Source organism: Passer domesticus, chromosome 5 (genome assembly GCF_036417665.1).
Source record: "Passer domesticus isolate bPasDom1 chromosome 5, bPasDom1.hap1, whole genome shotgun sequence".
In the NCBI taxonomy this organism is placed as follows: domain Eukaryota; kingdom Metazoa; phylum Chordata; class Aves; order Passeriformes; family Passeridae; genus Passer; species Passer domesticus.
The window spans coordinates 15994691-16010470 of NC_087478.1; the positions used below are offsets into that span (position 1 = coordinate 15994691).

Genomic DNA, 15780 nt, shown 5'->3' on the forward strand with positions numbered 1-15780 from the left:
TTCTGCTATTTGTAACTCAGGAATGCTACTTTGTTGGAGTGCAGCATGGGAAAATATACATTAGACTTCTTTTTATAAATATTCATCCAGAAGCACAGACAATAAATTTGTTCAATCTTATAACTACTAGTTCTGTAGGTGCTGTGGTTTGAACTCTGAAATTGCTCTTCCTGTGGCTAGCTCAGTGAGACAGAATACAGCATTAAGAAGGATAGCTTTCATGTTTCTTTTTCTTATTCCTAATAGCTGCAGATATTTTAGAGTTAGATTAACTTGTCTTTTTTTTTCTGAAGACTAAGCAATTCAGTTTGCATATATGAACTGCATGGAGAAAAGGAGAGGAAGGGAGGGAAACAAAATAAATTTTCAGGAGGGACTATGGGAGTTCTCATGAATGAAACAGATCATTGCTGCTCCTTGGATCATCACCAGAAATTTACATTTTTATTCCCATAAAGCAGGAGGTATCTTGCAAGGCAGTGTAAGGTTTTCCTAGGGCATTTTAATGCCTTTACATCTTTCTTTCTGCATCATATATGCTTAGCTGTTTAGGGACCTAGAACTGAGAGCCACAGAAGCAGAGGGGAAAGACATGCTGTTTATCTGACTTGCAGTCAGTTGGTAAAAGGTTTGGAACTGTTTCTATTATGAGCAAATTTGTGAGTCAGAGACTGGTTCAACCAGCATTCATCTCTGTGAATTTTCTTAGGTAAAAGGAACCCAAACAAAAAAAAGCTGTTTGGAATCATGGATGCTGCATAGAATCCTAAGACTCCCAGAGGCATAAGACTTTAGTTAAAAATGTAAAACACACAATTTAGACTCGTAGTTCAGCTCTTAAACAACACTTAACATCTTTAATATGACCAATTATTTTGTAGGTGTCCAGAAAAGTTCCAGAAATTTGTTATCGAAACATGATAGAATTGTTGTCAAAGAGTGCCAATATGATTGCAATAGTCATGTAAGAGCACTTGGCTACTGTAACAAAAACCATAACTTTAGTGAACTCTTTATTCTAAAAACACAGAGTGAAAAACAGATGAAACTGCTAAAGTTTTATCAGGCTTGACATGGAATTGTTGGTATTTATGTGGATTCCATATAAAATAAAAGGTCAAGACATACTTGAAACTCAATCCTAACTGAAAATATTTGCCACTTGCAGTAAGCCTGGCTCAGCTTTCTGGTTGTGATGAGAAATTCAAACATTTTTGTCACTCAGTTAAATCCTAGATACTACACTGAAAGAGAGGTTTTTGTGTGGGTTTCTTTTGATAGAAAGCCTGTGTAAGTCAGCAAGTGACATATATTCTTATCTTCTCAAGGTGACTTGCATAATTTTTTTGCCTTTGTTTTGAGCATAAAAATGAAGAAATAAAATATTTTATGTGCCACTCGGGCACAGCTGGGGCTAGATGTACCCTTATTCTACTCCCTCTAGAATAAGGCAAATTAAGTGGAAAGTGTTATAATTGCTCTAATAAGACAAACACTCTTGGGGCATATTCAAGCCACCCAAGAACAATAGTAAGATATTGTAAGTAAGATAATAAGTAAGTAAGTAAGATATAATAAGTAAGATCATGTGAAGTGTATTGCTTCTTATGTTTTGGATTGTTAGCAGGAAAATTTATTTTTCTCTTGAACACACAAGAAATTTTCGCTTGGAACACCCAAGGGCTTGGACTTCCACCATGTAAGCAGTCAGAAAATATACAGTAGCATTTTAATCTCTGGTACTAGATGCCCTCTCAGTACCTGAAATTTGAAGAAACTCAAAGTTACAGCCCAAATATTTGGCTCCTTCCAAAGGAAGCAGAACCTGCTGTCTGAAGTGCTGGGAAGAAATTCTGGCTCCACTGAAGTCAGTGACAAACAGACACATGCTTTGGTACCTAGAAATAACATGAGTTCTGTGTATGAACAGAAAAAAAATGTTCATCTATGTGATAGTTATGCAGCCTTTCTTTAATTTGAGGCTGCTACAAATTTCCTAAGTGAAGGCAAAAAAGAATCAAATCAATGCAAAAACCAATTTCCCAGGCTTTGAAGCAGTTTTATATACTGCTTTTACAGTTATTATTGCAAGCTGATGAGCTAATTAATATTCTAAAAATTACTGCCAAACAGTCATCAAGAGCACCACTTTACTTTAAACTTGCCTGTTAGGGAAGAGGTACTTGTCATATGTTTCAATTCACGTTTTCAGTTCTTCGAGAAGTAAAGAAGGAGATCAGAAGAACTTGCACCTTGGGCGTCCATGCAGTAGACTATAGGCCTTTCAGTCTGACTGTGGTGCCAGGGAAGGTCGTGGAGCAGATCATCTTGAGTGTCATCCTGTGGCATGTGCACAGGAGATTAGGCCCAGCCAGCATGGGTTTATGAAAGGCATTGACTTGCTGGACCAACCTCATCTAATGCCAAGGCTACCTACTCAGCGAATGAGGGAAAGGCTGCGGATGTTGTCTACCTGAACTTTAGTAAAGCCTTTGACACTGTTTTCCACAGCATTCTCCTGGCAAAATTGGCTGCTTTGATAGGTGCACCTTTCACTGGATAAAAGAAAATTACTGGGTGGCTGAGCCCAGAGAGTTGCGCTGAATAGAATTGAATCTGTCTAGCAGACAGTCACTAGTGGTGTTCCCCAGGGCTCAGTATTGGGACCAGTTCTGCTTAATAACTTAATGAATGATCTGGACAAGGGCATTGAGTGCACCCTCAGTCAGTTTACAAATCACACCAAGTTGAATGGAAGTGTTTATATGCTGGAGGGTAGAAGGGCTCTGCACAGGGCTCTGGACAGGCTGGGTTGGGGGGTTGAGGACAAGTATAGGAGGTTCTACAAGATGAAGTGTTGAGTCCTGCACTTGGGTCACAATGAACCCATGCCCTGTAGCACTGGGGAAGAGTGGATGTGAAACAACCCAGCGGAAAAGGACTTGAGAATGCTGATCAGCAATAGCTGAACGTGAGCCAGCTATGCCTAGGCAGCCAGAAAAGCCAGTGGAATCCTTGCTTGTATCCACAACAATATGGTCAGCAGGACCAGGTAGTGATTTTCCCCCTGTACTTGGCACTGGTGAGGCCACATCTCAAATCCTGTGTCCAGTTTTGGGCCTCTCACTTACAAGAAAGACATTGAAGTGCCGAAGTATGTCCAAAGAAGGGCAACAAAGCTGGGAAAAGCAGAAGATTTTTGAGGAGTGGCTGAGGGAGCTGAGGTCATTTAGCCTGGAGAAAAGGAGGACCTTATCACTCTGAAAGGAGGTTGTAGCCAGAAGGGGCTCAGTCTGTTTGCCCAAGTAACATGGGACAGAATGAGTGATATCACCCTCAAGTTGCACTGGTGAGGTTTATATTGGATATTAGTCAAAATTTCTTCACTAAAAAGGGTTGTCAAGCTCTAGAAAAGGCTACACAGGGAAGTGATTGAATCACCATCCCTGAAATTATTTAAAATATTTGTGGTGGTCCTTATGGATATGGTTTAGTGGTGGACTTGGTAGTGCTGGGGTGGACTTGATGGTCTTAAAAGTATTTTTCAACCTAATTGATTCTATGATTCTATTCTATGGATTGAACTATTACTATAAATAGTAAACTAGTCCTTTTTATTTTTTTTAGGAGTCCCTCTTTTCTCTTATTTGATCTGTCTGTTTTTCTGGGGAGTGATTAATTTACCTGTAATGAGGAACGAAAGGGAAAAAACAGGAGGTGGGAGGGTAGGTGTACATTCTCTTCCTCTTCTCTGGATTCATTGTGCTCTCTCCTATCTTCTCTCTCCTTTTTATCTGTTAATCTTATTACCTATCTTGCTTCATTTCATGCCTTCATTAATAAGTGATGTTCATACTTCCCTGGCTAACATATGCTTTCCCCCCCACATTTCATTTCATTTTCTCCTGTCATTGTCCAAAATTGTAAATTCACTTCCTGTTCTCTAATCTGTTCCTCTTCCTGCCATCACTTTATTTCAAGCCTGCTCTATGCCCTTCCTCAGCATCTTTAAACTGCATAATTCTCTCCCCTCTTCTCTTCTTCTTTTAAAGTGTTAATACCATATTCATGCAGCAGGGGCTTTCAAGGTGGAGACAGGGATAGCAAGGAAGGAAAGAAGGAGGCTTTTAACCCCATAACATTTTATGCAGAAGGTTATCTCTTAATGTATGCTGTTGTACCTGAACTCTCTCTTCTTCCTGGGACCAATATGGTAGAGAAGCACACTATGAAAGCACTGAATATACAGTCCATCAGCAGTTTACACTGTTGCTTTTAGCTGTGGGCCATTCTGGCATTGTAAAGGAAAGATGGAAAGATGGTCAAACTAATTCTTAACACATAGTAGTTTACTTTCAGACCTAATAAACCATAAATTGTTTGCTTTGTGTCTTGCAACCTAAAAAGTATTACTGCCTTAAAAGTTGTGTTCTTTTCTAATGGGAAGAAAAATAAGGGGCATAGCAGGAAGGTCAAGAAAGAGTTTAAAGAGGAAAGAGGGCAATTAATAGAAGCAAAACATTATTTCTCTTGCTGAAAGTATATTAAAAAGGGGAATATATCACAATAATCAACCAGGTTTTTTGCCTTCAGCCTGTCTGAGGCCATGTGGTTTGGAGATCTGATCACTAGTCCGAAAAGGAAAGGCTGTTTGCAAGATTTCCGGGGTGTTTTTTCCTGGAAAAGGTGAGAGGACAAAAGCAGAAATCTATGACATGCACTTTATGCCTTGTAAGGAAAGTATTCATCTGTCTATCTGCCTCTCTTTCTCTTTCTTTCTCTCTACATGCATATATATATAGAGATCCATATGTTTCAAGCTGTCACTAAATTGATTTGGAGGCAGATTTTTCTTTCATGTACTGCTTGGAAGATTAGGTTAAAAATGCAATATTCAATATACGGCTTAAACCAATTGAATTGGATTTTCTTATTTATTTTGCTCTTTTACATTCACTGTTCGGTATTTTATGGAGTTTTGCATGGTATTTCCATCAGTAATAACAGTTCTGACTACTTGGAGACAGAACAATGCCAATACAGAAGACAGTGTTTGAAAATGCAAACAGCATTTTTTAACAATCATGCTTGCTTAATACACTCCACAACATTTTGGTATATACAGAATCTGTGGAATTTTTAAACCATTTCTAAACTCATATTTTGGGTGAGCATGAGAAGCTAGCTCTTTGTTGTATAAATAAGTCATTATTTTCTCATTTGTGTTTGTGCTGTCTTCCAGTACTCTTGTTTTCTTTAATAGTGTGAACTTTGGTTCTGCTTCTCTTTAGAAATGCTGCTTCCATTCAATTTTCTTTGCAACAGGTTCATTGGGCAGTACTTTGCCCATTTTTATTATATTCTGTGGTTTTATGTGTGTTTTTCTTTTTTTTTGTTTTGTTTTATTTTGTTTGGGTTTTTTTTTCTGGTGTGTAACTAAAATAATTTTCTGATTAAATTGACTATTAAAAGCCATTATTTACATTAATTTGCACTTGCAATAGCATCACTAGAGGGCAGTATTGATTAAATTAGGCACATTCTAGTGCTCTGGAAACTTAACTGCAGAAAAGCCTCCAGTACAAACATATTTGCATTTTTAATATATGGTCATGGCTTTCAAGTCCATTTTTCATTACATCCTGAACATTAAAAGTAAAAGTAATCTTAATCACCATTTGGCATTGTTATTTGTAACTTTAATGTGTGTAAAAGAACATTCTGTGATTTTTATGGGAAGGAATGTGCATGAAACGTAGTAGAAATTATATGCCATTGAAGTTATTGTAAGCGATAATTTATCAGAAATAATTATTAAGGCATAACATCTTTACAATAAAATAAATGCTTTTTCATACGTTTTTTCTCAGGGAAAATGCTGTGCAAAATAAATATCTTCTAATTCATTAACTATCTCCTTGAAAAACGTCAGTACAGTGTATTTTATGATAACGGACAGCAAAGACAAGCAGAATTGTAAATTAAAACACTGACTCATTTGTTCTTATTGATTTACAGGTCTCCTGACAAATGCAGCAACACAGAATCCTCGTAGGAGTGGTTTAGGCTCTCTGTGAGCTACTTAACTTAGTCAAGTTTCACTGCTGTTGATCATCATCTGTTATATGTCATCAACTCAACTGTCTGTTTCTCTGTATCTCATGAATGACAGCATAATTCCTCTGCATTATGAGCTAAAGTTTGTTCTACCATTCTAAGGATCACTGGACTAAGGAATATAGAAAAAGAGATATGCTTGGGCATTAGCAATACAAAAAAGTTCATGGTTAACGTTTCATCTGCGTTATACACCACTGCTGGACTTGCTGTTACCTACATGTTTCAATCCGAAGAGTCTGCTACAATGAAGAGTATCATCCCAATCAGCCTTAGAGAAGACTGTTTTGCCTATGGGAGGACACTGAGGTGCAAAAGAGAAACTCTTCTTGTGCCCTAAACTGTCTGAATTGCTTTTATTTTCTTATACTTTCAGTATTTACAATAGACCAAAGAGCAAAATCTATTTTAAAGTGGACACAATCTTACTCTTAAGAGAGTTATGTCATTAAATTGAAGGTCTCCACAAAGACATGATTCCAGCTTTCACAAAGCTGAAATGTTGTCCAGCAGAAGTCTTTACGGAAAGCTGAAGTAAAAACTAAATCAGAAACCTGCTCTTGAAATGCCATGTTCAAGAGAACATAATGGAACACTGAGAGAAAATTACCTATGTTTGAAAAACTTGGACAAAAAGAACACAAACTGTCTATACAGCACCTTTATTCCTCTGTACTTAGATTGACTTTCTCGTACTAAAATCATTTTCCGTTTTAACCAGTTAAACATGCCTCTTCTACAGTTCCATTTTTGATAGTTAAAGTTGGATAATACAGTATTTGCAAAGAGCATGTTTGGTCATCTGTGGCCTATGTCTCATCTGATACACCATTTAGCACCAGAAAGCAAATTAAAGAGAAAACAAAAGTAACACTTGTTTGAAAGAGATCATTAAATGTATTTTGAAAAGCCTAAAGTTATATATTTAACAGTTTTTATATGTTGTATATTTGTAGAAAATCCTATTTAACAATTAACGTGATAACTCTGACAGTCATGAAAAGTGGTTCAGAGTTAAGTTGTGTTTTATTACTTCAGTTGTCTCTGAAGTGACTGGTGTCGTTTGCTTTCTTCCACTGGGACATTCTGGATGTAAAGCATGACCAGAGAGGACTGTGTAGAAAAAGCAAAGAATAATGTTGTTTATATTACATAAATGCATTCAACCATTGCACTGTTGGAAGGCATTTTTTATTTTTATTTTATTTTTATTTTTTTGTCTTTATGTACTGATAAAAATAGAGTGTAAAATATTTTACTCATTGCTCTTCATAGCAAAGTTTTCCTTCCTTCCTTCCTTCCTTCCTTCCTTCCTTCCTTCCTTCCTTCCTTCCTTCCTTCCTTCCTTCCTTCCTTCCTTCCTTCCTTCCTTCCTTCCTTCCTTCCTTCCTTCCTTCCTTCCTTCCTTCCTTCCTTCCTTCCTTCCTTCCTTCCTTCCTTCCTTCCTTCCTTCCTCCCTCCCTCCCTCCCTCCCTCCCTCCCTCCCTCCCTCCCTCCCTCCCTCCCTCCCTCCCTCCCTCCCTCTCTCTCTTCCCTACTTTTATGTAAGGGTCAATTTGAAGCCTGTTCCTTGATCCCATTTTCAGTGTTTTACCTCACTGTTAGAAAGCCCACTTTTTCAGCATTATTGGTTAGTGAAAATTTAGCAAAGACAGCATAGACAAGGGAGAAATTATGATAAAACAGAAACAAAATCTTGTTTCTTTTACTGTACCTTTTGGCATATAATTTTAGTACATATTGGTATGATACAATCAACAAGGGAGCTTAATTTCTTCCTGGCAAATGTATTACGGTTTCAAGTATACTACCTAATATTCCAATTAACTTTTAGTGTTATGCTAGTTCTATTCTAATAAAGAAAAAAGATATAGAGATTATTCAAGTGACCATAGATGAAAGATACAAAAATGAAAAATTGATTAAAGAATTTTTTAAAAGTCTACTCAAACACTGAGGCTTATATAATGTAGAGGTTGCAGGAAAATATGAACTATGGATCATTTTGTCTTCAAGCAAAATAAATATATAAAAAATTCTTATTTAATCATAGGATTTTGACCAGTATCAAAGTAGCAATTAAAGCCCAACCACTTGTAAAGTGTTATGGACTGACTGCACTATAAATGACCAATGTCAGGTTTAAAATGTCATGCAATAAATGATGGTAAATAGATTTACTGTACATGTAGACCTCAAGAGCCAGATCCCTCACTCTACCAACTCTCTGTTTTGATTTATTTTAAAGGGAGCTTCGTAGCCTTATTTAGTAAACACAGAAAAATGGAAGATGTTGCATCATTTTTGTTGCTTTACAGTATTCAGTTTTGTGTTGGTTCAGCTAAATTATGAAAAATAAAGAAAAACCTTTTATAAGTGAGACTTGTTCCCTGAGCATGACATCACCAAAGGAGTTCCACCAGATGATAAGAAAGGTGGGAACACAGAGAGGGAGATGGAATTGGAAATTGAGGACATGAACTGTATTTTGAAGTTTTACCCTTTAATTTTCATGTCTTAGGTACCTTCATTTTAGTGTATTCAGTTACAGATCATATTATCGTCATTTATTTTCAGGAAAAGGGATCCTCTAAGAACAAGAGGATCTAAGAATGGACATCTGAAATATTTACATCTAGAATCATACAGTCCAATCAGTTATGAATATGCAACCTTATGTCTTTGTTTTCTAATTACATTAAATATTCAAAAAAAGGGTAGATGTACATGGTTATAAGGTCTACTCTGGATAAGAACTATCAAAGAAAAAAGATTGATTATTCTTCAGAGGTGTGTTCTAGTTTCTGAGTCTCTTATGTACAACAGACACTTCAAGGCACTTAAAATGTGTTTTGTGCTTTTCCGTCCTCCCCCAGAATGTATAGTTTTAAACAAACAAAATATACTGGCTGCCTTTGTCACTGTGAATTACTACTCTAAGAGCAGTGGTGAAATGTTTCTCTCTCAGGAACAATATGTTTTCAGAATATTGTGAACTTTAATTTTACAAAACTAAGTTACGTAAAAAAAATTGTTTGTTTCTGAAAGTATTTTATGTGCCTCTTCCAAAGCAGAATTTGAAACACAGAGGGTAATGTCTTATTTGAATGCTATTAAATATCCGTCATTTCTCAGCTTGCACACAACTTTTTCAAAACATGCTTGAAAAGGAACAGAATAATACATAAAAACACATAATAGACTAATAAAAAAAAAACCTCCATAAATGCAGCAAACCTTCAAATATTTTTTTGAAAAAAGCTTCTATGTAGCTTTCTGTTAGCCCAGGCAAGGACACATTTAAGTACTGCTTTTAATATTTGGGATATCAAATGGAGCAAACATTAGCACACTATAGCAATCAATGTGACGCATCATTCACCAATTTCATAATTATGCTTTTAGACTTTTTTTTTTTTTGCCAATTCATTTTATCTTAGCAGCAGCTCAGGTTTTATGTGGTATTCTCAATCATTCACTTGTTTACTGAAATTGTACCTATGTGCTGTTGCATAAATCTTTAACCCAGGCAGTTACTATCTCATATAACCTACTCATCACAATCCTGATTACTAATTAGAGTTTTGAGAAGAAAATAAAGAATTCAATACTGTGTCTGAAAAGCCTCTATAGCTGTGAAGAACAGCTGAACTAGAAGGTGGTAAATGATTGGATGACAGAGAAATCATAGCACTGAATGCCTGGGGAACTGAACTAGTGGAAAGAAAAAATGAACAAACCAGCAGTGGATGTAGCACAAGAAGCCCAAAAAAACTCCAAAAAGCAAAAAACCAACCAAACAAAAAACCAACCAACCAAAACCAATAACAAACAAACCAAATGAAAACAACACACAAAAAAAAAACCCAAACAAAACCAAAATTGAAATATTTATTATACTTAATCAGAGGCATAAACCACAACCAGAACCAGCTCTTTCATCACATAAACCTACATATATCCAGTATCTTTTCTAATTAAAAAAATACATAAGAAGGCATTTTCTTTTAAACACCTTTATATAATGTATACCAAGAATCACATATACATGAGTAACAGACAAAGACAGGAATGGCTTGACGATGTTTTTCTGACATCACAGAATTGATCCTACATTGACGTAATGAATCTCACACTCGGCATATGCAAATAAAGACGGACAGAAATCACAATATTCTACTTCTGCTTTCAGACTGGGGCTTGGGTAGAGAAAGGAGGTCAAGAAAGAAACTGAAGAAAAAAACAACCAAAACCAGAGAAAAATAACATTTTTCATTTCAGAATATGTAGTGTTTAATAAGTGCTTTTTAGTATTCAATACATGGTAGAGGAGTCAAAAGGAGTATTATTTGAAACAGGGAAATAAGAAAGGAAACATTATTTTAAGTGCAGAGATGAGAATTTTACTGATAATGTGGTTGTCTTCTTTTGAGATATAAATCCCATTAAACTTAGAGACCCATGGGTAATATATAAAAGGCAATTCTGTCACTGATTAAAAATAAACTAAAAACTGGGAAATAAACTAAAAAGTGGAAATGACAATAAGCCAGAATAGATAGTGACTAATAATGAGCCATTCTGTGGGAGGATCAACACAAGTTCCTGTACTGCTTCTGACTGTGAATGAAATATAAATACTGAGTTTGCACAGTTTGTTAGTATTAGTAAATTACACAGATTACTGAAGATATGGGAGGCATATGAAGTCATGCAGAGACAAAATGGATCACCAAATATTAGCAGAAAATGGAAAGCTGAAAACTGGAAGTGTCAATTTTTTATTTCTTACAACATCAAAGTAGTTATAGCTTCAACTATATCAAATATTTGGAAATATGTGAAAAAGTACTTCTCATGAAATAGATACTAATGTTGGTTTCAAGCTACTCAGTGCCTAGGTCAAGTCACTGGTTTGATATAGTAATCCTGTGTTAGTTATGCTTTTTCAAAGCCCCAGCAAGCCATTGGAAGGCTCTTACAATGTGTATCTGTAATCACAATGCACAATGTGCTCATGGCACTGTCCTCCACATCTGGCTTGGACAGACCATGCCAACAATTTTCTAAGTTTGATATTGCCAATATCAGGCTAGTGAAAGTGACACTAAATCACTATATTTTGCTGCAGTGATGCAAAAAGACCTGTGCAAATGAACTAAGTTGATTAGCATATAATCAAAACTCAATTTTTCTAAAAGTATTAATAAATAGCATGCAAAGAACAGCTTAAGGAAAAAACCCAAACACACATAAGGACTGCTAATGTAAAAAAGAAAACAAACAAACAAACCCCACACCAAAATCTAGAATGAAAAAGGAACATTTCTGCAAAGATCTTTGTTTAGGAGTAAAAACTACAAAGGTGTTTATGTTAGTATAGAGTCTGACATAATAAAAGGAACATTGTTAGCATGTACTGAGAGCAGTTTACATTATCTAAGGAGCTTGAGGACTACCTCAAAGCCATCGTATAAAGAAAGCACTGTGAGCAAGTGTCTGTCTTCCTTCACTGCCCTGGAAGAAGCTGATGGATACATTTCTATGTTCCCAAGAAGAGAGACAGGTGGTTTACTATGGGTTCTCACACAGGCATAACAATACACCCACCTCAGGCAGAGGCCGTAATGACAGCAAAGGTTGGCATCAGCTGTCAACTGGATTTTTTTGCTGAATTGTAAAGGTGCTAAAAAAAAGTGGGTAGTAGAAGCCTGATGTTTGTTAATGTGTTTGTACATTAACAGTCTGGCTTTTAATGTACAAACATATTGCACAAAACAGCTCACAGAACCCCAGTGGCAGTAAAGAGGGCCTTCCCAGCACAAAGACTGAAGCAAGTGCAAGGGTCATATATTTCTTCCTCTATATAAGACAATCTCCACCTGGATAGATGAAAATTAAGGTGGGTCCTTCTGTCTACACTCTCCATTCACTTCACAAAGATGTGTTTAAGCAGACTCCAAAACATAAATTCAACACCGATGGCAACTTTAAAAAATATAAGCCTAAATGGCATGCTATTAACAAACAAAAAAGTATATTGGTGCTTGAAGATTATCTTGTTTAATTTGACACAATTTAAAATTTCTGCCTCAGTGAAGCCATGAAGCACTTGGTTTTCTCCACAGACAGATTTGTTTCTTCTCAGAATATTGAAGAGCACAACATGAGAGTGAAAATGTAACTTTCAGCTCATGCAAGACAAATCAAAGCTCTGGAGGTGAGCTTTGGAGGGGCAAAAAATCTAGGTAAGTAAATAACAGTGATCTCATTGTGCACAGGAAACTAACCCCAGAAAATGACACAGTTCTTGAGACAAAGGTTGTCCAGGAACCTACATGTGTTGCTGTAGAGTTTCTTCCAAACCTGGAACACGTGAAAACTGTCTAAACCCAAAGATAAATACAGCAAGTTAGAGGGAACAGTTATTGTGAAATCTTTGCATTTAATTGTACACATCAGGTTAGTGTTTCCTGTACTTAATTACTTGTTCTTCATGGATTAACAAAATATCATTGGAAGAAATCTTTGTCACTGACTCCGTGGCAAGGCCATTTTGTATTATTTAGATGATGACTGTAGTTTCCTTAGGCAGTTTGACAGACTCAGCAAGCTTCCTCTCCTCTCCTTTTTCTCCCATTGGTTGCACCCTGTAGTGCTCTGTAGACATATCCACTGCAATGGTTACCAGGAGTCCTAAAGGAATTATTTCAAGGTTGGTCATCCTGATTTGCCTACTGGTGTGGGTTTTTCTGTGTGTGATGCTGTACCAACTAAAAGCCCAGCTTTTAGTTGCCTCTAGCTGAGCACTTGGATACCAGGTGGCAACTGGCCCTCAAGTCGAGGGGATCTTGTATAGGCTACATAGTATGAAATGACTGCAATTTGAAAGGTTTCTGAGATGATCAGGGATGAAAGATTTCTTCAGTATTTCTTTTCTCTTCAGTTAAAAAAGACAATTGTTGCTTTTTCAGAAGCCTTTTATAATTTTTTACTGTCTTGTGTAGGATTAGAAGTACAAAGTCTAGATAGATGCACAGTAAAGCTTGTTGACTTTCTACTTGTAAAGATGTCTTGGTCCAGAAACAAGGCAATCAGCTTGTAAGACAACTATTTACATCCAATAGTACTTTTCTGTGCCCCTAAACCAGTTCTTCCTGAAGAAAAAACTTGAACCAGAAGTAAAAAATATTGCTATTCATTCCACTTTTAAGATAACACCTTAGCTTATATTTCTAATTGAGAAGCTTCCCAAGTTTAAACATTTAGTTACTCAGTGAAATAATTCAGAGGTCTGTGTCTAATGATGCCATCTCATGGCACCTGTCATAATGATAGCTAACCTTGTCTGTTATTTTTCCAAACAAATATAAAAGCTATAAAGTGGCTTCATCAAATAATCAGAGCTCAAAAGTAATATTGCCATATACAAGGAGGAATATCTTGCTGTATCTTCTAATGTTATTAATGAGAGAGGTGTGTGTTTGAGGACAGTCCTACTTTCACTAATTTCATAATTAAAAGGAAAAAAAATCCTTACAACAAGGCACACCTCTTATAGGGGTATGAGGAATGTATTCATTTCTTAGATAGTGAGTTGGTTGAAGGGAATATAGCTGCACAGTGATCTATTGCTCAGCTGTAGCAAGGCTCCAAGGCAATACTCTATTGCTATTTTCATTTTACTGAAAGGTTTCCCCTACTAGAGTGCATTGACCAATATTTCAGTCCTATCATGAGCTAAACCTGCATTACTGTTGTACTGAAGTAATTAATTCAAAATATATAAAAAAAATAAACATACATTTATTTATTAAGAAGTCCAGCAGAGAACTCTTACAGTGACAGATAACATTAGCCTATAAGCCTTTATAACTTACATGGTAATAAAATGGGGCTACGTTTTTGAATTAAATTGATAACATGACCAAATCGATTTCATTAGTGTATCTGTCATATTTGCTGTTAATGATGGCTAACAGTGGAATAGAAACTGACAACAATCCCTGAAAAACTGTGCAGATCAAAATTATATTATACTGGCATTCATGAATTTTAATAACCTTTTTTATCATGAATTTTGAACTCCCTTTTTTGATTTGAAGCTCACAAGGAAGAAGAGAATTAAACTTTCTACACCTGTCTCAGCTCCTATTATTTCTATTGTTACAAGTTAATAGGCTCAAGAATAGAAGACATTTCCACTAACTAAAACAAAAAAAAAAAAATGGTCTTGCTTGAGAGTCTCTTGTGAGTGGTTATAGAGGAATGGATGTTTCTTTGCCGCTAAAGTGTTGACATCAGAGTCATTTCTCCTGAATGACTAGAGAGGTTTAGGACACCCAAATTGCTGTTTAGAAGACTGTTTGTGGAAGATGCTATTCGCATTAATAGACATTGTTTCTCTAGTGTGTAACTCCCTTTAATTATAATGGAAGTTCTGCAAAAATGTACAGGACAATATACCTACTTCCAGGAAACATCATAACTCTAATTCCATTAACAGGGCTTAAATAAGTGTGAGATAAAAGTGGACAAGTATTGAAATGCTACATCTTGCAGCACCATTTGAGAATATCAAAATGCTGTTGTGCAATGAGACACCTTGATCTCTCTGCTACCTGAAAATGTGGTAAGATATTAAACGTGTCAAATTAATGAAAGACCAAATACTCTTTCCTATTTCAAGGCCCTGAATACAACATCTTTCTTGGGTTAAACTAATATGAAAATAGATAATTAAAAGGAGAAAAAAACCCTGTGGGATAATCTTGGCACAGGTAAATGAAAAAAAATTATTAATAAAATGGTAACGATCAAGTTATCCTAAATATATTATATAAATGTGTGTGTATACAGTGAAGTACACTGTGTCTGGTTTGAGCTTTCTTGCTCTCATGGATGCTATACTCAGGAGCTATAACAGCAATGTTGGTAAAAAAAATTAGAGATTTAGTCTGTAAAGTTTATGTGGTAGACGGAGAAATATTTAGTCTTCCCTATGAGAGGATTCTTCTGGCCTTTTGAAGATGCTGATCTTTACAAGAGAAACTCTGTTTTCACATCTTCTACAGTACTGTTAACAAAAGTTGGGTACTTTTAGTGAGATCCTTCCTGTAGTGAACTTAGTATACATATAAATACATGTATTCATAGGCTACAGACTCTTCACAGAATCTATCTACATGTTGACAATGAATTAAAAAATATTGTTGCTCCTGATATTCAAGGTAACTTTATTTGGATTTTATACCAAAGAGGATTAACCTTGGCCTGCAGCCAGATACCTACACAGCCTTGCTTTCACTCCTGCTCCTCAACAGGGCAGTGGGAGAAAATGAGATGGGCACAGGAAGATAACCGATGAATTAATCTTAAAAGAAAAACAGACCGAACTTGAGAGAATAAGTCCAAGGTATCAAAAATAAAATAGGTGTGGATAGTAAGAAAAAAAGGACAATATTTGAAGTATAATCTTTTCTCTCCTCTTTTTGCCAAAGTTCAACTTCACTACTTCATTCCAAATTCCTCCTCCTCCTCCCTCAGGAGGACAGGGAGGATGTAGGGTGGGAGAATAGTGATGAGTCCATAACAGCCTCTTTGCTGCTCTTGCCTCCTGAGACTTTTCCTTGCTTTTGCACAGCTATTTCCAAGAGGTTGCAG

General features: G+C 36.2%; 1 protein-coding gene across 24 annotated transcripts in view; it reads left to right on the forward strand.

Moving 5' to 3' along the window:
- Nucleotides 1-15780, forward strand: part of TAFA5 (TAFA chemokine like family member 5) — a 466608-nt gene that overhangs the window by 388926 nt on the left and 61902 nt on the right. For 4 of the 24 annotated variants that reach the window (XM_064422135.1, XM_064422146.1, XM_064422147.1 and 1 more), the window contains 2 exons: nucleotides 4594-4686; nucleotides 6019-8497. The exons of 15 other annotated variants lie outside the window; for them this stretch is intronic. Coding sequence is in view for 5 of the 9 variants with exons in the window: in XM_064422146.1 (XP_064278216.1) it covers nucleotides 4594-4602 (9 nt within the window). In the remaining 4 variants the exon portion in view is untranslated. Of the gene's footprint in view, nucleotides 1-3627; nucleotides 3726-4593; nucleotides 4687-6018; nucleotides 8498-15780 lie in introns of those variants that run through there. 5 more of the 24 variants (XM_064422137.1, XM_064422144.1, XM_064422151.1 and 2 more) reach the window with 3 other exon arrangements.